The sequence below is a fragment of the Cetorhinus maximus genome, chromosome 20 (assembly GCF_964194155.1).
Source record: "Cetorhinus maximus chromosome 20, sCetMax3.hap1.1, whole genome shotgun sequence".
Lineage (NCBI taxonomy): Eukaryota > Metazoa > Chordata > Chondrichthyes > Lamniformes > Cetorhinidae > Cetorhinus > Cetorhinus maximus.
In genome coordinates this window covers 28,364,785-28,385,345 of record NC_135898.1, presented here as the reverse complement: position 1 = coordinate 28,385,345, position 20,561 = coordinate 28,364,785, and the positions used below count along the sequence as shown (strand labels likewise).

Here is a 20,561-nt window from a genome sequence, read left to right as displayed (position 1 = left end):
CTTTCTCTCATTGTGCTTGCTGGAGTTAAAAAGATGGGACGTGGAAATCTATCTAGGCAAAGGAGTACATTGTTGTGGAACTGCCTGCATATGAATATAAGTTAACTTGTCAGTGAACTTCAAATCTAACCCACAGTGCTGTTAGGGAGTGCCAGGATTTTGACCCAATGACATGGTTCTCACAATAAAGAACTTCTCCTTCAACTCCAATCACTTCCTCCAAATAAAAGGTGTTGCAATGGATACTTTCATGGGTTCTAACTATGTCTGCCTTTTTCTTGAAACATTCTTTGTTCCAGTCATACACTCAGTCCCCTCCCTCACCACTTTTTTCACATTGATAATTGTGTCAGTGCTATTTCCTGCTCTTGTCCTGAACTGGAAAATTTCATTGGCTTTATTTAAATTTCCACCCTTAATTCACCTTCACATGGTCCATTTCTGTCTCTTCCCTTCCTTGACTTCTGTCTCCATTTCTGGGGATGGGCCATCGATCACTAATAATTATAAGCCCACTGACTCTCACAGCTACCTTGACTACAATTCCTCAAACCCTGCTTCTTGTAAGGAGTCTTCCATTCTCCCTCTGTCTCTGTTGCATCTGTTTGGATGAAGCAGCCTTCCATACTAGCACTTCTGATAAGTCTTCCTTTACTTCCAACTGAGGATTCCCCCCACCCACTATGGTTGACAGGATCCCCTACGATATAATATTGTATTATTTTCTTCTGTTCTCATCCCTTCCCATCCCTCCCAGAATCTTGATATGTTGCCCTTCCACTCTATCAGCCTTTGCATTCAATGCATCATCCTCTGCCATTTCTTTAACTTCCGATGTGACACCATCAAACATGTCTTTCCTTCACCTCCCAGCATTCTGAAGGAACTGCTCCCTCCGCAACACACTAATCCTCTCCTCGATCATCCCCACAATGCCTCCCTTTCGTACACCACTTTTCCATGCAAGCGCAGGAGATGCAACATCCCCCTTTTATCTCCTCCAATCTCACTGTCCATGGCCTCAAAAGCTCTTTCCAAGTGAAACAATGATTTACTTGTACTTCTTTCAGTTTAATAGTATTTGCTGCTCACGATGTAGTCTCTTGTACACTGGGGAGGCCAAACACAGGTTGAGAGACTGCTTGCGGAACACCTCCACTCAGGCTACTGTTATGGCACAGATGGTAAATACTGAGTTGTTCAAATCCCAAAGGGAAACTTGAAACAACTGTCATAACTGGTATAAATTTCGAGATGCGTGCCTTGAATTCAGTAGTAATAAGACCACCAAGTCTTATAGGTTTTACAAAATTAGATTAAACATTTATTAATAAGAGAAATATTTTTTAAAAACATACATAGATCTACAAATTACTACAATGATAACTTCCAAATCCCCCTAATAACTAACTCCGAGTTATACTTTCATTGAGGCAACAGTATGACAGATTTTAGAAGACCCAGGCAAAGAAACATGATACCCTGAACAAGTAAAATTCAAAGTGAGTTCTTTTAAATTCAATCCCTGGAGGCAGCAGTTTGGTACATACAGGCTGCAGGCTTTTCACACTTGTTGGGTCTTAAACTGCCTCCCTTATAAATATTTTCCCCTTTGAATGCAAATTCCCATTGCTTCACTATGTCTTTGGTTTTAGCTTTCTGATAATAAAAATCTCTCATAGCACTAAGTTTTACCAGTAATCTTTGGGAAAAATAAACACACTTTCTAAACTTCACCTGAATAGGTGATACATTTCCCCCTCCTTTGAAAACAATCCATTATTTAAAAATGCAAATGTACTTTTACCTTACATTCTAAACTTCCCATGTTTACCTAATTAACATTTCAAACCTAACTTCTCTTCTTACATCAAAGCACCCAGACTAGCTGCCTTTAATTCAATTAAGTCTCTCACACACATATAGACACATCCCACTATCAGTCTATTTTACAACAAACTCCAATAACGTTATGGAAATTATATCGTCCTGACACCACAAGCATGACCCTGAGCTCCCAGTCATTTTAATTCTCTTACTCCCACTCTGACCTCTGTCCTTGGACTGCTGCAATGTTCCATTCCAATGAAGCTCAATCTCTGTCGCCATTCTGTTTCATGTTTTTAATTTGCCAGTTTGGTTTTTGTTTGTTTCCAAATCCCTTAATTTAGCATTTGGACAGTGGCTATCCTGCTATTCATGCCTCCTCTAGTCATATCTTTTGTTTCTTTACTTGTCCCATTACCACTCCTTTTAGTTTTTCACCATGAACCATTTGTCATTTAATCTCTCCTAACTTCCACCCTATCACAGACCTTCCCTTTTGTTCTTCTTCCCACCTTTGACTTGCTTAAAACCTATTACATTTCTAACTTCTCCCAGTTCTGATGAAAGGTCATTGACCCGAAACATCAACTCTCTCTACAGATACTGCCAAGTCTGCTAGTTACAGCATTTCTTTTTTATATTTCAAAATTCCAGTATCCTCAGTATTTTGCTTTTGCAAAGAATATTTACAATAATGATGCCAGAACTGGGAGATTATACCTATCAGGAAAAGATGAACATGCAAGGTTTTTTCCCCTCTTGAAAAGAGAAAACTGAGGGGCAACCCAAAATAAATCTATAAAATTATAAAAGGTTTTGATATAGAAGGCACAGGCGGAATCGTCCCAGATTTGCACTAAGTGCGGCAGCGGTCAGGTAAAAAGAACATTTTACACGCCGGCTGCAATGGCGACATTTCACACCATATCGTCCCAATTCTGACTCATTAATAATGCATTCCCGGGAAACACGTCATCTCGATACGGGCAGACTCCGATTTGCCATCACCTCGCCGCTTCATCATGCCAGGCGCCACATTTAAAGCACAGCTGCATGCACGTCTCTCAGTGCTTTCAGCCCAGGACTGCTCAAAGAAGACACGACCCCGAAAGGCAAGAAGACTGCAGCCCCCCAATTCAGTGATGCATCCCTCGAGTGCCTTCTGGGCGCCATGGAGGCCTGCCACGACGTCCTCTATCTCCACTCTAGCTGCAGCAGGGGCAGCAACATTGCGAATTTAGCTTGGGAGGCGTTGGCAGCAGTGGCCAGTGCCAATGCCCTACAAAAGAAGCCAGCCACCCAGTGCCACAAGAGGATGAATGATCTCTATTACGCCATAGTAAGTCACTCTTCTCATCACTCTCAACTCTCACAATCATAAGCTCACCACACATCCACAGGGATCTCACTCACTGGGAGTTCAAGGGACATCATCAATCACACTCACCGTCATTGTCCTCATTCTGTCCATGGGACCACTCACCACCCACACAGGCAGGCATAGTTATCATCTAGCCTGGCAGGCGGCCCTGCTTACACTTTCTCCATCTGTATTCATGCAGGACAAGCTGGCACACAACAAAAGGAGGTTGCAGAATGGTGGAGGAATACCCGACATCAAGGTCCTCACAAACTTTGAAAACAGAGCCATCCAGCTGGCTGTAGAGGGTCTGGACCATTCCTGTGCTAACGGTGAGGTGGGTGGTGCTCAACCAAGTGAGGATCCAGCAGTGCAACATCCAACAGACAACCGTGCTATGAGTGATGTGTCTCATTTCACAGGCCACTACCACACACTAATTATCTCTCCTTGCTTTCATAGGCAAAGTTGGGAAACAGCCATCAGAGTCCATGACCCAGGGCCTCCAATCAAGCCCCGAAGACATCCTCATTGAAGACTTGTCACAAGCGCTCACCCGCACTCTCCATCAGTCAGAGACACACACCTCGGTGGGGCCATGTTCGAGTAGCCTCAGGGTCACCGTCTGGTGTGCACATTGCACTGCCTGATCCACAGCAGGCGATAGCAGGAACTTCCTAGGTTTCTGGCACACAGGAGGACTACTGGAGGCCCGAAGTCTGCTGAGTCCGAGTCAGAGAAGGAGCCTCTGGACTCAGTCATACCTCAGTTGCTGGAGCAAAGGCAAGCTCAGGAAGAGATGTCTGCTGCACTCCTTCAGTCTGAGGTGATAGCGCTGGCATACCAAAGCACAGAGGTCAACCTTGGTAGGGTGGCAGCCGCCATGGAGACCTTGGTCAGGGCATCAGTCCTGCATTACAGTGATGAAGTGCAGCCCAAGCAGAAGCCATAGTTGGCCTCCAGCAGTGTCAACGCAAGAAGGGTGTGGGGCAGCTTGATCTCACTCTAGCTTCATCTTCTCCTCAAGGAGTCAACCAGGGGCCCTCAGGCACCCATAGGGAGGAGGATCAGCAGGTGCACAACCCAGGGCCATCCCCCCAAGTGACTCCAGGACTGTCCGGCCCCTCAAAATCTTCTTTCCCTGTGACCTCAGCAGCACGAGCTCTCCAGGCTGAGGAGGGAGCCACTGTGGCACAGCAGGACCCCGAATGCAGGCCAGGGCCCTCTAGGTCTTGGCCCTCCAGAGAATGCCTGTCAGACAGGGCATAGCAGTTGTCAGGCTGCCTCCACCTCAGCTGTGAATGTCGGGGAGCGCCAAAATGTAGCGGTAGGGTTAGGAAGATGTAGTTGCACAACCTGGGCATAGGTGTTAAGCACTTGTACATAATGTTTGCTATTGTAAATAAACTTCCAAGAATGTCTCCCTGCCAACGGTTCCTTGTTCTGATGAGTAGCGTTCGTGTCACTCAGATGTGAAACCTTTCTGCACAAGATAAAGTCAGGTGTCTCAGTCCAGGGCCTCTTCCTTGTGCTTCGTGTAGCCTTTGGCCGAAAGTGATAGTCTGGCTTCATGCTCACTGGACACATTACTGATGCCTGCACCTCGATGGTGCATGTCATTGCTGCCAGAATGTCATGGGCAGGTGTCACAGAGTTCCTTCATTCTCTCCGTGTGCTCTCAGCACCTCTGAAGTGGGGCTGGCCCCCCATCTTGTCAGCATCCGTGACAGGTGACACTGTGCTCCTGAATGGGTCAGGTGCTGAAGGCTGACAAAGGATCAGGTGCATTAAAGTTTCATGGCTGCGACTCTATATGACCCTGTTCACAGAGCACAAGACAGGATTCAGACATTAAGAAAGGCTATGTGAAGATCTATGGAGCGCTTGTCGTCATCATCCTCCTGAAATTGAGTGACTATTAGGACCTCCACTGCATCTCCATGACAGGAGCCTTATCAGAGGGTATGTGCGCTGCCATTACCCAGACTGGAGTCAAACGTTTACAAATGCAACGTGAGGGTCTATGGTGTCTCCTCACTGCTTGTCGCCATTATCCTCCACAAATCGAGCGGCCACGAGGGCCTCCCACATGCCTGCATCATCTGGCCAGTGCAATGGCCTCATCACCGTCTTCTTCGCCTTCACCTTTGCATAGGTGTTAAGCACTTGTACATAATGTTCGCTATTGTAAATAAGCTTCCAAGAATGTCTCCCTGCCTACGGCTCCTTGTTCTGATGAGTAGCTTTCGTGTCACTCAGATGTGAAACCTTTCTGCTCAAGATAAAGTCAGGTGTCTCAGACCAGGGCCTCTTCCTTGTGCTTTGTGTAGCCTTTGGCCGAAAGGCTTGTCGCCATTATCCTCCACAAATCGAGCGGCCATGAGGGCCTCCCACACGCCTGCATCATCTGGCCAGTGCAATGGCCTCATCACCATCTTCTTCGCTTTCACCCTCATCCCCGGTGTCCTCCTCATCCGAGGAGACATCCAGCTTCTCCTCAGCCAGCTCCTCTTCCCATTGCAACACCTGGTTGTGAAGGGCGCAGCATGTGACGACGATGCAGGACATCTTCTGTGGATTATATTGCAGGGCTCCACAAGACCGGTCCAGGCACCGAAATGTCATTTTCAGCATCCCAATGGTTTGCTCCACTAAGGTGGGAGTTGCAGCATGACCCTCGTTGTACCTTTGCTCTGCTGCATTCTGAGGCCGCCATCAGCCATGACCTCTTTGGGTAGCCCTTGTACCCAAGGAGCATCCCTGCAGCCTCTATGGACCCTGGAAAACGTCAGGGATCTGAAACCGACTGAGAATATAGGAGTCATGGACACTCTCTGGGAACCATGTGTAGGCCTGCAGGATGCACATATGGTGGTCACACACTAGCTGAACATTCAGCAAGTGGAAGCCCTTGCAGTTGACATAGTTGACCACTTGTTGACACGGAGATCTGAGCGCCACTTGAGTGCAGTCGATGACGTCCTGCACCTGTGGGAAACCGGAGATCTGGGCAAATCCCAGCGCTCTTGCTTCCTGGTGTTCCTGGTCCCGGGTGAAAGTTGTGTGCCCTTATGAAGATGGCACTCATGACCTCATGGATGCATTTGTGGGTGGGGGCTTGCGATATCCCACAGAGGTCACCTGTGGAGCCCTGAAAGGAGCCACTGGCGTAAAAACTGAGTGCTGCGGTCACTTTCACAGCCACTGGCAGTGGATGCCCTCCACAACCGTAGTGCCAAATCCTGCAGCAAGTGGCAGATGTGACCGACGAGTTTCCTGGACATGCGCAGTCTTTGGCGACACTGGTTCTCGGTCATTTGCAGGAATGAAAGGCGCTACCTATAGTCCCTGGATCTAGCTAGGTGTCAACCAGCAACAGCTCGCTGTGGCTCTTCAGCAGCGTCTGCGGGAGCCCCAGCTGCCCCTTCACCCTGATGGTGTTGCTCCTCCCTCTGCCCAGCCAAACACTTCCATCGCTCTCTTCTTTTGCCTGCACTTTCTGTAAGCCATGAGGCATACAGCGAGGTCACCAGGCTCCATGCTCCTGATGTACTCCTCCTGTAGGATGAGACAGAGACATGTGTGGGTTAGCATGGATGTTCTAAGAACCTCTCTTGATTAAGTCTGAAGATCCCTTAACGCATTGTGGAAAGTGCTGGCCACCACTGCACAGCCAAAGTTCAGTGCACTGCATGGCTACCCGAAACCTCACCCACCTCCGCCCCACACCTGACCGACTGGCGGCAGCTTCACCCACAGGACTGCATGCTGTGCTTTCAGCTCAGGCATTCTCCTAACTCGCACTGCAAGGCTGGGCTGTTAGCTTGAACCCTGGGTGAGACTGGTCCAAACCTGAATGATGACATTGGAAGGGGCTGTGAGCACCTCCACCAGTGACTTTCCTTTTATCCATTCATTGGATGGGGGTGTCACTGGCTAGATCAGCATTTATTGCCCATCCCTAATTATCCTCGCGAACTGATTGGTTTGCTAGGCCATTTCAGAAGGCATTTAAGAGTCAACCACATTGCTGTGGGTCTGGAGTCATGTGTGGGCCAGACCAGGGAAGGACAGCAGATTTCCTTCCTTAAAAGGACATTGGTGAACCAGATGAGTTTTTACAACAATCGACAATGGTTTAACGGTTATCATTAGACTTTTAAATTCCAGGTTTTTTTAATTGAATTTAAATTTCACCACCTGCTGTGGTGCGATTCAAACTCGGTTCTTGGAGCATTACCCTGGATATCTGGATTACTAGTCCAGTGATAATAGCACAACGCCACCGCCTCCCCTCCGCTCCATGGCCAGCTTTAGCAAGGAGATTGTACAATGTGGCCAGCCGTCCAACTGTTCTGTAGTCCATTAAAACTCTCATTACTTTGCAGTCTATGCCCGAGGTGTAAAAAACTCTGGAGCACTTGGTGGTACTTTCATGCCTGTGTTGCTTGAACGGGTAGATAAGCCAGAGGTCCGACTCCAAGCATGATATCGCGGCTGCCCCTGAACTGTCTCAGTTGCGGAGGAATGGTCACTTTATACAAGGTTTCCCTAATGCATGGCTGCTTCCCTCACCCAACCACCACCCCACCCCCCAACCCTTGTGCTTGTGCATTACCATCACCCACAGTGCAGTGCAGCCCTTGCGTACCCCCCTTCCCAACTCGCTTCAATGACAGGGCAGCCCTTGGTCCCCGCACCAACTCACCACATCGCAGTTGTTGCACACCCCTCCCTCCCACAACTCGTCTCAACCACAGGGCAGTCTTTGCCCTGGCATGCACCATCAACCAGCCAGAAAAAAGTGACTTGCCAAGTCCAAGGTGACCCTTGCGAGTGCTGCGCAACGTTTCTGTACACTCACCTCCGAGTTCACTTCGAAGTGCAGCTTTCCAGGTGCACGCCTTATATATGCTATTATGAAACAGTGCTTGGATGATCCAAGCGTGCTGGGCTTATAATGATATGCAGACGTATTACAATGAAACTCCCGACGTCCGACGGCAGAAATACAGCCCACATTGACAGGCAGGGCACAACAATTGCAATCTGGTTTCACGACATTGTGAAACCAATTTTTGGCCTTCCCGCCAGCCATGACGCCTAACGCCAGCAGGCATGGAAAATCCCACCCAGGGAGTATTTCCAGTTGTGGGGAAGTGCAAACTAGAGGCCATTAACATAAGACAGTTACCAGGAAACCCAATACAGAATTCAGAAGAAACTTATTTGCCTCAAGTAGTGAGAATGTAGAACTCACTACCACAGGGAAGGATTGAGGTGAACAGCATAGATCCAGTTAAGGGGAATCTAGATAAGTATATGAGGATTCTTTGGTCTAATGAGATGTTATTTGTATCCCTCCTGGTGTCATGAAGTAGGTGAAAAATTGAATTTGTTATTGTCAGATGTTAAATTAAGCAGGCTGTTGTGTTAGGATTCCAGCTGTTATAGCCATTATCTCATTATTTACTCAGGTATTGCTTGGATCTGGAAGCTGGAGGAACTATACTCTTTCTTAACCGTGTTTAATAGAGAATGCCGATTGTGTAGTACAGTATTTTGCCTATATTTTTCTTCCATTGTTTATTTGTAAGTAGATGATGGATTATAGCTTGCAATGTAGATATTTTTCCTTTTTGATTTGACAGATGTAGTCGGTAGCCTACAGGTACAGCAGTAAGCAATTACTGTAACTACAGTAAGTTGCTAGATCAAACTACTCAGTGAGGTAAACAATATAAAGGCAGTTGGAGAGAGATATGGTTTGTTTGCAGAAACTGTCAAGATGTTCATGAGAGGAGAGGTGTTGGAAAGAGCCTGAACATTCACAACTAGAGGGGTTTAAAAAGTAAAAAGGGTCGGTTTGATACTGTTTAAGAAATTACAAAGTTGGGTTTTAAAAATTTGTGGATTCCTTCCTCTGACAAAGACTGAGGAGGCTGCAAGGACTTCCTGTATTAAGATCTTGGGAAGGGCTGAGTTAGAGCAGTAATTGGTGCTGAGTGGAGGAAAAGTGTGCAAACTAACCTATTTACACTTTAGAAGAAATGAGAGCTATAAATATTAAAATGTTAATTATATATTAATAACAGTGTGGATGCTAGGAATAAATTGTCTAATGGTATTATCAATGCTTGATTTACATCAGCATATATTCAGTTTCACGGACAAAATAATGAGCAAGAAAATGGCTGCTATTCATCACTGGACTATACAAAACACAATGGCGACTGACCCATAAGACACTGAAACAATGTGCCATTGTGACTGAAATAATAATAACAAGCCAAAACATTGAGCCGGAGTACAGCCTTACAGCCAGGTTATTTAACTTCAACCAATAAGAAAATACAAAGAGACAGTGTACAGGAAGAGACCTGCAGAAGCTGCAATTGGGTATCAAACAATCCTGCCTAACAAAATAAAATGCAGCTTCCCTAAAAATAAATAAATAGTTCACAACTGCAACCAACAATTAGTACGTACATGTAAAAGAACTTTATAATTTATGGTTCACAGCAAGGATATTTTAACAGAGTGAGAGTTCTCAGTGGATGGTGCTTATGGCCATCTTTCACAACAGCAGTACACCTAGAGTCAAAAAGTACAAGTATTTGCATGAACAGTTTTATTTTCATTTTCACACGAACTGTTTCCCAGTAAAATTACCAAGCAAGATATGCAAATCAAGTACACAGGCAGCCTCAATTCTACAACTCAAGGTTTGCTCTCATAGGAACATAGAAACTAGGAGCAGGAGGCGGCCATTCGGCCCTTCAAGCCTGCTCTGCCATTCATTATGATCATGGCTGATCATCCAACTCAATAGCCTGCTCCCGCTTTCTCTCCATACCCTTTGGTCCCTTTCGCCCTAAGAGCTATATCTAACTCCTTCTTGAAAGCATACAATGTTCTGGTCTCAACTACTTTCTGTGGTAACGAATTTCACAGGCTCACCACTTTCTGGGTTAAGAAATTTCTCCTCAGCTCAGTCCTAAATGGTCTACCCCATATCCTCAGACTGTGACCCCTAGTTCTGAACACCTCCACCATCGGGAACATCCTTCCTGCACCTACCCTGTCTAGCCTTGTTAGAATTTTATAGGTTTCTATGAGATCCCCCCTCATTCTTCTGAACTCCAGTGAATATAATCCTAATTGAGTCAATCTCTCCTCATATGTCAGTCCTGCCATCCCAGGAATCAGTCGGGTAAACCTTCACTGCACTCTCTCTATAGCAAGTACATCCTTCCTCAGATAAGGAGACCAAAACTGCACACAATATTCCAGGTGTGGTCTCACCAAGGCCCTGTATAATTGCAGCAAGACATCCCTGCTCCTGTACTCGAATCCTCTGGCTATGAAGGCCAACATACAATTCGCCTCCTTTACCGCCTGCTGCACCTGTAAGCTTACCTTCAGCGGGTGGTGTACAAGGTTGCACATTCCCCTCTCTCAATTTATAGCCATTCAGATAATAACTTGCCTTCCTGTTTTTGCTACCAAAATGGGTAACCTCATATTTATCCACATTATGCTGCAACTGCCATGCATTTGCTCACTCACTCAGCATGTCCAAATAACACTGAAGCATCTCTGCATCCTCCTCACAACTCACCCTCCCACCCAGCTTTGCACCATCTGCAAATTTGGAGATACTACATTTAATTCCCTCATCTAAATCATTAATATATATTGTGAATAACTGGGGTCCCAGCACCAATCCTTGCGGTACCCCACTAGTCACTGCATGCCATTCGGAAAAAGGCCAGTTTATTCCTACTCTTGGTTTCCTGTCTGCCAACCAGTTTTCTATCCATCTCAATACACTACCCCCAATCCCATGCACTTTAATTTTACACGCCAATCTCTTATGTGGGACTTTGTCGAAAGCCTTCTGAAAGTCCAAATGAACCACATCCACTGGCTCCCCCCTCATCAACTCTACAAGTTACATCCTCGAAAAATTCCAGTAGATTTGTCAAGCATGATTTCCCTTTCATAAATCCATGCTGACTCTGTTCGATTCTGCCACTGTTTTCCACATGCTCAGCTATTAAATCTTTTAGAATGGACTCTAGAATTTTCCCCACTACCGACGTCAGGCTGACTGGTCTATAATTTCTCTCTGCCTCCCTTTTTACATAGTGGGGTTACATTACCTACCCTCCAAACTGTAGGAACTGTTCCAGAGTCTATAGAATCTCGGAAGATGACCACCAATGCACCCACTATTTCTTGGGCCACTTCCTTAAGTACTCTGGGATGTAGATTATCAGGCCCCAGGGATTTATCGGCCTTCAATCCCATCAATTTCCCCAACACCATTTCCCTACTAATACTGATTTCTTTCAGTTCCTTCTTCTCACTAAACCCTGTGTTCCCCAACATTTCTGGAATGTTACTAGTGTCCTCCTTTGTGAAGACAGAACCAAAGTATGTATTTCGTTGGTCAGTCATTTCTTTGTTCCCCATTATAAATTCCCCTGTTTCTGACTGTAAGGGACCTACATTTGCCTTCACCAATCTTTTTCTCTTCACTTACCTATAGAAACATTTACTGTCAGTTTTTATGTTCCCTGCAAGCTTACTCTCGTACTCTATTTTCCCCTTCTTAATCAATCCCTTGATCCTCCTTTGCTGAATTCTAAACTGCTCCCACTCCTCAGGTCTGTTGTTTTTTCTGGCCAATTTGTATGCCTTTTCCTTGGATCTAATACCATCTCTAATTTCCCATGGTTTGGCCACCCTTCCTGTTTTACTTTTGCGCCAGAGAAGAATAAACAATTGTTGCAGTTCACCCATGCGCTCTTTGAATGTTTGCCATTGCCTATCCACCGTCATCCCTTTAAGTAACATTTCCCAATCCATCAAAGCCAACTTGTGCCTCATACCATCGTGGTTTCCTTTACTAAGATTCAGGACCCAAGTCTCAGAATCAACTACGTCACTCTTCATCTTGAAGAAGAATTCTATCATATTATGGTCGCTCATCCCCAAGGGACCTCGCACAACTAGATTGCCAATTATTCCTTTCTCATTACACAATACCCAGTCAAGGATGGCCTGTTCTCTTGTTGGTTCCTCAACGTATTGGTCCATAAAAACATCCCGTATACACTCCAGGAATTCCGCCTCTACGGTATTGTTAATAATTTGATTTGCCCAATCTATATGCATATTAAAGTCACCCATAATTACAGATGTTCCTTTATTACATGCATCTCAATAATTTCCTGTTTAATGCCAATCCCAACATCACCACTACAGTATGGGGGTCTATATACAACCCCCACGAACGTTTTTTGCCCCTTAGTGTTTCTCAGCCCTACCCATACAGATTCCACATCATCGGAGCTAATATCTTTCCTCACTATCGCATTAATTTCCTCTAACCAGCAATGCAACTCCACCGCCTTTTCCTTTTTGCCTGTCCTTCCTAAATACTGAATACCCCTGGATGTTCAGTTCCCATCCCATCTCTTGCCCCTTTAAATGAAATTAAAGCTTTTGGAAGATACTTAATATCAATTACTCTCGGGGCCTTCTTCCCTGCTTCTTGTTGTTACAGAATATAGCCCCTACAAACAATGAACCACAAAATAAGACCTTAAAAACTATAAGCAATAAAAATAGTAAATGCTTACCCAGCCGTACTCACGGTACTCAAAGGGTTACCTTGTTCCCTCCTCACCGAACTCCCTCAGTCGCCCGCGCCCCGCCTCAGCGCCCCGCGCTCCTCCCGCGCCCCTCCTCAGCTCCCGGCTCCTCCCGCGCCCCTCCTCAGCTCCCGGCTCCTCCTGCGCCCCTCCTCAGCTCCCGGCTCCTCTTGCGCCCCTCCTCAGCTCCCGGCTCCTCTAGGTGCTGCTGACTGCCTGCCCAGAGTCTTCCTCTTGCTCTCTCCTCTAGGTGCAGCTGGCTGCCTGTCCCAGAGTCCTCCTCTTGCTCTCTCCTCTAGGTACTGCCTGTCCCAGAGTCCCTCTCTCGCACTCTCCTCTAGGTGCTGCTGACTGCCTGTCCCAGGGTCCTCCTCTCGCTCTCTCCTCTAGGTGCTGCTGACTGCCTCTCCCAGAGTCCTCCTCTCATTCTCTCCTCTAGGTCTCCTCTCCTTGGATGTTATGACCGGAATGGAAGGAGTGCACTGTCTGTCTCTGGTTCCACTACTCCATAGGTCACAACATATATTTAAATGATTTTTCTAGATAGCTATACAGCCAAATATGTATTTTACCTATGAATCTCAGAATCACCATGCAATGCCCAGGTTTCTTCAATGAACAACAAATTAGTTTATTATAAAACCAGACTTGTCAAGTAGAAAGACAAAGCTTATTAAAATACAGCATGAAATATGAAAGTATAATAATTGCTCTAAATACCCTAACTCAGACATATATCATGACTCAGTGGGGATGTGCGCTGTAAAATCAAGTCCCGCTGTTCCCCAAGCCGTGACAAATGTGAAAAGTTTGACCAAACCACCAGATTGCCCCAATTCTACCTAACTGTTTAGTTTAGTTTAGCAATATGAGCACCAGGTTTGTAAACTCAATAAATAAATAACTGTTTGTTGAACAAACTGTTAACCAGTGGCAAAAGAATGAAATATGAACTGCTAATTTCTAACTCTATCACCTAAACTCTACCCCTTCTTAAATCCCTATACTTGCACACACATACAAGACGCTTAAGACAAAAACATGGATTTTAAGGGTGGGATAAAACAGTTCAATAGCATCAACTCCGGAGTACTGGATTCAATGGGTTGAATTTGATTGATGTCTTTCAAATTCCTTTCAGTTCTTGTTGATGACACGAGGTGGTCCTCCAGTACTTTCAGTATTTAATTCACTGGTTGAGCACTTGCCTTTCAATGTCTCTAACAGTGATTTTCCCCTTTGCCTCTTGACAGGGGTTTTCCAAGAGAGAGCAGGTTATAGAGATATGAGGAGAAAAAGCCATCTAGCTTTTATTGTGGAATTACTGGAATCTTAAAACCTCTCTCTCCTGTATGTGTAAGTTGTTTTCCTTTCAGGCTAGGAGCTATTCTCTGCACTGCCCTCACACAAAACCTGGTCAGGAGCCAATTAAAACGTTGTTGCCAGGCAGGTCCTCATTAGACTGGACTCCTCCTCGGCACCATCCTGTCTCTCATGGCACATACTGTTCCAGGACAGCAACATTGTATATATCCCTCACACTGTACCAGTGGACATGTCCTCCAAACAGCAGCCATTGTAATTTTAATCCACAGTCCAACAGAAATAAAAAAATATGTTCTTTACACATACACAAAGAAACAATAAAATAGAGGAATTCTGCTGAAAGATTAAAAGTCAATGGTTCAAAGGAAAAGGATAGATAGTGGAGTCCTTGAAATAGCATCTGGGTTATATAATTGGTTTCTCAGCACTAGTCTGGGAAACAATTAATGTCTCTTGCATTATTTTTCAGGCAGACTTTGGAGGAAAACATGTAGTTAGTCAATTTCAGAACATAAAGCAACTTTGGAGCAACTTCCATTCATTCTCTGCTTTGGACCAGGTCTGGAGCTTCAGAAGTTACTGTCTTCTTTTCCCAAGCAGTTGATCCTTCTGGTTTCCCCCAAAGCAAAACAGTCTACCAGCTTTTTAACAGTTTTTAAGGCATTGATTTTTTCAAAGCCATAAACCACCATGTGAACCTCCTATAAACAGTTCAAAAGCTTTCTAGCTTCTTTAAAACTGCTTAATTACCTTTTCTTGTAAAATGCTGTCTTTTCCAGGAACAGCAGCAACCAGAGCCCTCACATTAACCATTTAAATAACAGTATATTTTAAAAAACACTAACTCTTCCAGGGTGTTCTCAGTCCTTGAAAATGAACCCTTTTCTGTGATTAAAGTATTTATGGCATGGGTCTCTACAATCCTAAGGACATAATCATTGTTGGTCCCAACAATCCATGGGGCACAACCATCCCTCTTTACACCCCACAGACTTAGATGCCTAGATCATGAAGGTGATTGACATGCAGCAAGTTTTCCTCAACGTCCTTCCTGCACTCTGAAGATAGGCATTTGTAAAATAGTTGATCATAGAATGCTTACAGTGCAGAAGGAGGCTCTTCAACCCATCGTATTCATGCAGGCTCTCTGCAAGAGCAACTTACCTGGTCCTACATCCCCATCGTTTCTGACCGAAACCCTGCAAATTTTCTCTTCAGATAATTATCCAATTCTCTTTTGAAAACCACGATTGAATCTGCCTCCAACGCACTCAGGGGCAATGCATTCAAGATCTTAAACACTCACTGTGTAAAAAAGGTTTTTTTCCTCATATCATCTCTGGCTCTTTTGTCATTAACCTTAAATCGGTGTCCTCGACTTTTCGACCAATGGGAACAGTTTTTCCCCCATCTACTCTGTCCAGGCCCCTCATGATTTTGAACACCACTATCAAATTTCTTCCCAACCTTCTCTTCTGTAAGGAGAACAGTCTCAGCTTCTCCAATCTATCCAGCTAATTGAAGTTCTTCAATCCTGGAACCATTCTCATGAATCTTTCCTGCACCCTCTCCAATGCCTTCACAATCTTCCGAAAGTCTGGTGCTCAGAATTGGACACAAAACCCCAGTTGAGGTCGAACCAGAGGTTTATAAAGGTTCACCATAACCTCCTTGCTTTGTATTCTATGCCTCTATTTTTAAAGCCAAGGATCTTAGATCCTTATTAAGCACTTTCTCAACCTGTCTGGCAACCTTCAACAACTTACACACATAGATCTCCCTCCTACTGAACCCACTTTGGAATTGTAACCTTAATTTTATATTGCTACTCTATGATTTCCCTACTAAAATGTATTCACTTCACACTTTTCTGCATTAAATTTCATCTGTCATGATTTGCCCATTCCACCAGCCCGTCATGTCCTCTTGAAGTCTATTATCATCCTCACAGATCACAATACTTCCAGTTCTTGAAGAAGAAACTTTGAGGCTTCTGTAAATCACATCTGTGACTAGAGACCAGATGTGCAAATATTTCAAGGACCTTACCTTTATTGGGTTGATAATTAATTGCTACAGAAGTTCTACATCTCCCACTGGTGAAGCCACCATTTGATGGGATATGGTGCATAGGAGATTGGCTATACAACACATATGGCGCTGTTTCCACACTGCTCAGTGGGAGTTTTCCTGCTATTTGCTGATACTAGCTCTGTAGTTATGCATTCAGACTTGTCTCCCTTCTTGAATATAGTATCACAATGCGCAGTTACGATATTACAAATTTCTCAAAAAACTGTTTTAAAGGTTACCTTTTTTAAAAAAAGAAACCTTGGACTGAGTTTAAAGGCTGTTTCAGAATAGCTTCAAGCTACCGGACAGAATTATGAATTTCAAAACTGGGTCTCCTCTTCTGAGGGGACAAAAGACAATCCTTAATTTGATTCTGTTTCACTGTGGTCTTATCCAGGAGATAAAGTTTTGTTGATGCCTCATTGTAAGAATGCAAATTGTGCCTTGGCCAGGACAAAAGCTAAGGACCACAGGTGGGAGAAGGGCAGTTTGAAGTGTTGATGCCTTATTTGGGAGATGACTTGGTATTTTGTACAGGACACATGATAACTGTGGTCATCTTAGCACCTGTAAAATGCATTAAAAAAGGGCAGGAAGCTGAGACACCCATCTTGAAACATCTTCAGAGAAGCAGAAAAGAACTTCAACCAAGAAAGAGTGGGAGGGACATCCAGAAACAGCTAATAGTCTGCTGTAAGTAACAGGGCAGCTAAGTACCATGCCTGCAGAGCTAGAAGGAACCTTCTCCCCCTCCTTGCAAACCCTGATTCCACCTACAAAGCTCATCTATAAAAGCAACCTCCCACAATTCAACAGTGGAACCACTGCAGCTGCAGAGAAAACTTTGCAAACTCAAGATTATCACTTCAGACAATACAACACCTTGACTTCAAGCACATCAGGTCTGCACTGAACACTAGAGAGACTGACTGAGTATACTTTTTATAAGTATTGTTTTTATTTTCCTCTGTAACTAGTTCATGTGTGTATGTATTAGTAACCTTATCTTTTCTTAGCTAATTTCCAGAGCAATAAAGTGAAATTGACTAACCTTTTCCTTTAAATAAAAAGGCTTTGATGCTGGTTATTTTAAATTGAAATTCTCACTCCATGGGTAAGAAAATACACACACAATCACAAATACATCATTCACAGGCGACTTTGGGGAAACACCTTTTGAAGTGTCTGTGATAATAGTCACAATCATAGCAATCATAAGCACAAGACCTCATGGCAGCACCCATGATCCAAACACTGAAACGTTCAACTACGTCATCTTTCGAGCAAGGGATCGCAGAGATGTCCAAATCATCCACACCATGACAGGTATTGATAACTGCTGGACCGATCACTGCTTTATCTGATCTACCGTGCCCTTCAGCCTGGCCCCCAAAAAAGAGGCAACAGAAACATTACAGCATGAAAATTAACATTGAATGCCCCTCAAAGATTCCCCAAGGCTGCCCTTCTCAGTCAGTGACTCACTGCTAACCTTTCAGTCTCCAGCCAGCAGGAGCTATGGTGTGCCCATCGTGCCTGGTCAACCTAAAGTCCACCATAACAAGTACCTGCAAGGAGGTCTGAAATCCACACTATAGGAAGGATGTGATTGGACAGAGAGAGTGCAGAGGAGATTTACCAGGATGTTGCCTGGGCTGGAGAGTTTTAGTTATAAGGGGAGATTGGATAGACTAGGGTTATTTTCCCTGGAGCAGAAGAGATATGAGGGGTATAGATAGGGTAGGCAGGAAAGAACTTTTCCCCTTGGTGCAGGGATCAATAACCAGGGGGCATAGATTTAAGGTAAGGGGTAGGAGGTTTAGAGGGGATGTGAGGAAGAATTTTTTCATCCAGAGGGTGATGGGAATCTGGAACTCACTGCCTGAAAGGGTGGTAGAGGCAGAAACCCTCATAACATTTAAGAAGTGTTTGGATGGGCACTTGCTATGCTATGGCATACAAGGCTATGGGCCTAATGCTGGAAAATGGGATTAGAATAGTTAGGTACTTGTTTAACCAGTGCAGACTCAATGGGCCGAAAGGCCTTTTTCTGTGCTGTAGACCTTTATGACTCTATGACTTTGAGGTCCTTCGACTAGCAGGAAACAAGGTGACTGATTTGACGAAAACTATCAAGAGATAGTAATCAAAGGCAAGCGCACAGCTTTCAGAGACTTAAAACTTCACAAGCAGCAGTCCTACAGGCGGCTAAGAGCGGAGGTACTGCATAAAACCCAAAACATAAAGAACAAACAGTGGGTAGAAAGAGCGCGGGAGATCCAACAACTGACTGACACCAACAACAGTGCGTTGTTTCCTCAACACTGTCAGCCCAGCATGAAGGGGAGCGCATCAAGGACAGGGAGGCAGTCAGCGCTCGCTGGAGAGAACATTTTGAAGCCCTCCTCAACCAAGACTCTTCGACTTAAACACCCTCAACTGGATTCCTCAATATCCTGTCTGGCTCAGTCTCAGCCCTACCCCGGTCCAGAGCGAAGGTTAAGAAGCCATTCCACAGCTGAAAAATAACAGGGCCTCTGGAGCAAATGAATGCCTGCTGAAATTCTGAAACACGGTGGAGATTCACTCCTGGCAAAGGTACACCTCATATCCCTCATCTTGGAGAAGGGGCCTGGTCTCCCCCGCGCTGGGGGCCCCGCGCGCCGGGGGCGGGGCTCGCGGGGGCAAGGCCCCCCGCCCGCGCCGGGGGCGGAGCCCCACAGGTGAGGGCGGGGTTCTGTGCTGGGTCCCTGCAGGCTCTCTGTTCCGGTTGCTCTGGTCCCTCACACACACAGTTTCCAGTTGCTGCTCCTCCCTCTGTCACTTACCCAGAAGAAGGTGGAGTAAATGATGAGGGTGAATTTGAGGCAGATGTAGCTGAAGCGCTGGCAGTGGTTACTCCGTCGCTTCCGGGACCCCTTAGGCGCACGCTCCATCCCGGCTGCTGCTCGCCGCGCGACCGCAACCAATATTAAAAAAAACCGTTTCCGGTCCTCCTGCGCGAGGTGCCGCCCGGCCCTATTTCCCCGCCCTCTAGTGCATTTCCGCCAATCAACAGGCCCATCTTTTCAGACCGACATCACAGCAGCCAATCAAATGCAAGTAAAAAGCTCTCTGGAGCAGCTGGTGAAGCAGAGCGAGCGGCCTCTCCCGGCAGCGCCCGGTATTACAGCTCTGTGGGGTGGAGGTGGAAGTGGGGAGCGGAGTTAATGATCCATTGGGAGGATTCAAGTGCAGGTAAAGTTTACAGCAGCACAACTTTTCAATCAAGCAGTCCCTCAAATGTCCTTTCTTGTGCTGTCACGTCAGCGCTAAAAAAATTTAGATCTTAGAAAATCAACAATATTAAAAATTGCATCAAAGGATGAGAGGAATGCACAACCTCAAAAGGGTGGGGAGGAATCAGCTTATTGACAATCCTTCGTGTGGAAGATGCGGATGGCTGGGTGCAAGTGAAATGTCAGGGTTGGCTGTGGGCTCCCAGATGGCTTATGAACTGTATGGTGGACAGGATGACCCACTGAGAGGACATCGGTTGTCAGCTGGTAGAGGGGCGGCAGATTATTGGATCGAGCAGCTGCCGTATCTTTCCACATCTCTCGCAGTTCTCTCAAAGCAACTTGTTGTTTGAAAGGTCTTCATGGTGAATCACCATTCTGGTTCTGATTAGGCATCTGCTTCCCAATGTGCTGATGTTAATAGAGAAAATCTTCATGGAAGCTTTGAGATTGACTTTCAAACATTTCCTTTGGCCCCTGTGTGAATGAGCTCCCTGACATAGCTCAGAGTGGAGGATCTGTTTCAGCAGCCTTGCATTAGGCATCCTGATGACATGTCCCATCCATCTTAATTGATGTGAGATTATCATGGTCTCCATACTTGTCATACCTGTGTCTTTCTTGGAGGATGCGCATGTTTGTTCTTTTGACTTAACACTTGATTCGCAAGATTCTTCTAAAACAGCATATATTATGCTGTTCGGGGGAGACAATGACGTAGTGGTAATGTCACTGAACTAGTAATCCAGAGGCCCAGGCTAATGCTCATGGGTTCAAATCCCATCAGGGCAGCTGGTGGAATTTGAATTTAATTAATAACTCTGGAATTGAAAGCTAGTCTCAGTGATGGTGACCATGAAACTATCATCGATTGTTGTAAAGACCCACCTGATTCATTAATGTCTTTTAGGGAGGAAAATCTGCTGTCCTTATCTGAATCTGACTTACATGTGACTCCAGACCGACAGCAATGCGGTTGACTCTTAACTGCCCTCTGAAATGGCCTAGGAAGCCACTTAGCTCAAGGGCAATTAG

General features: G+C 45.3%; 1 protein-coding gene across 4 annotated transcripts in view; it reads right to left on the bottom strand.

Moving 5' to 3' along the window:
* Positions 1–19,220, bottom strand: part of tspan15 (tetraspanin 15) — a 225,293-nt gene extending 206,073 nt beyond the window's left edge. For all 4 annotated transcript variants that reach the window (XM_078565822.1, XM_078565823.1, XM_078565824.1 and 1 more), the window contains exon 1: positions 19,077–19,220. In XM_078565822.1, coding sequence (XP_078421948.1) covers positions 19,077–19,184 — 108 coding nt within the window. In that variant the 5' untranslated portion in view covers positions 19,185–19,220. The remainder of the gene's footprint in view (positions 1–19,076) is intronic.
* Between the last annotated feature and the right edge of the window lie 1,341 nt (positions 19,221–20,561).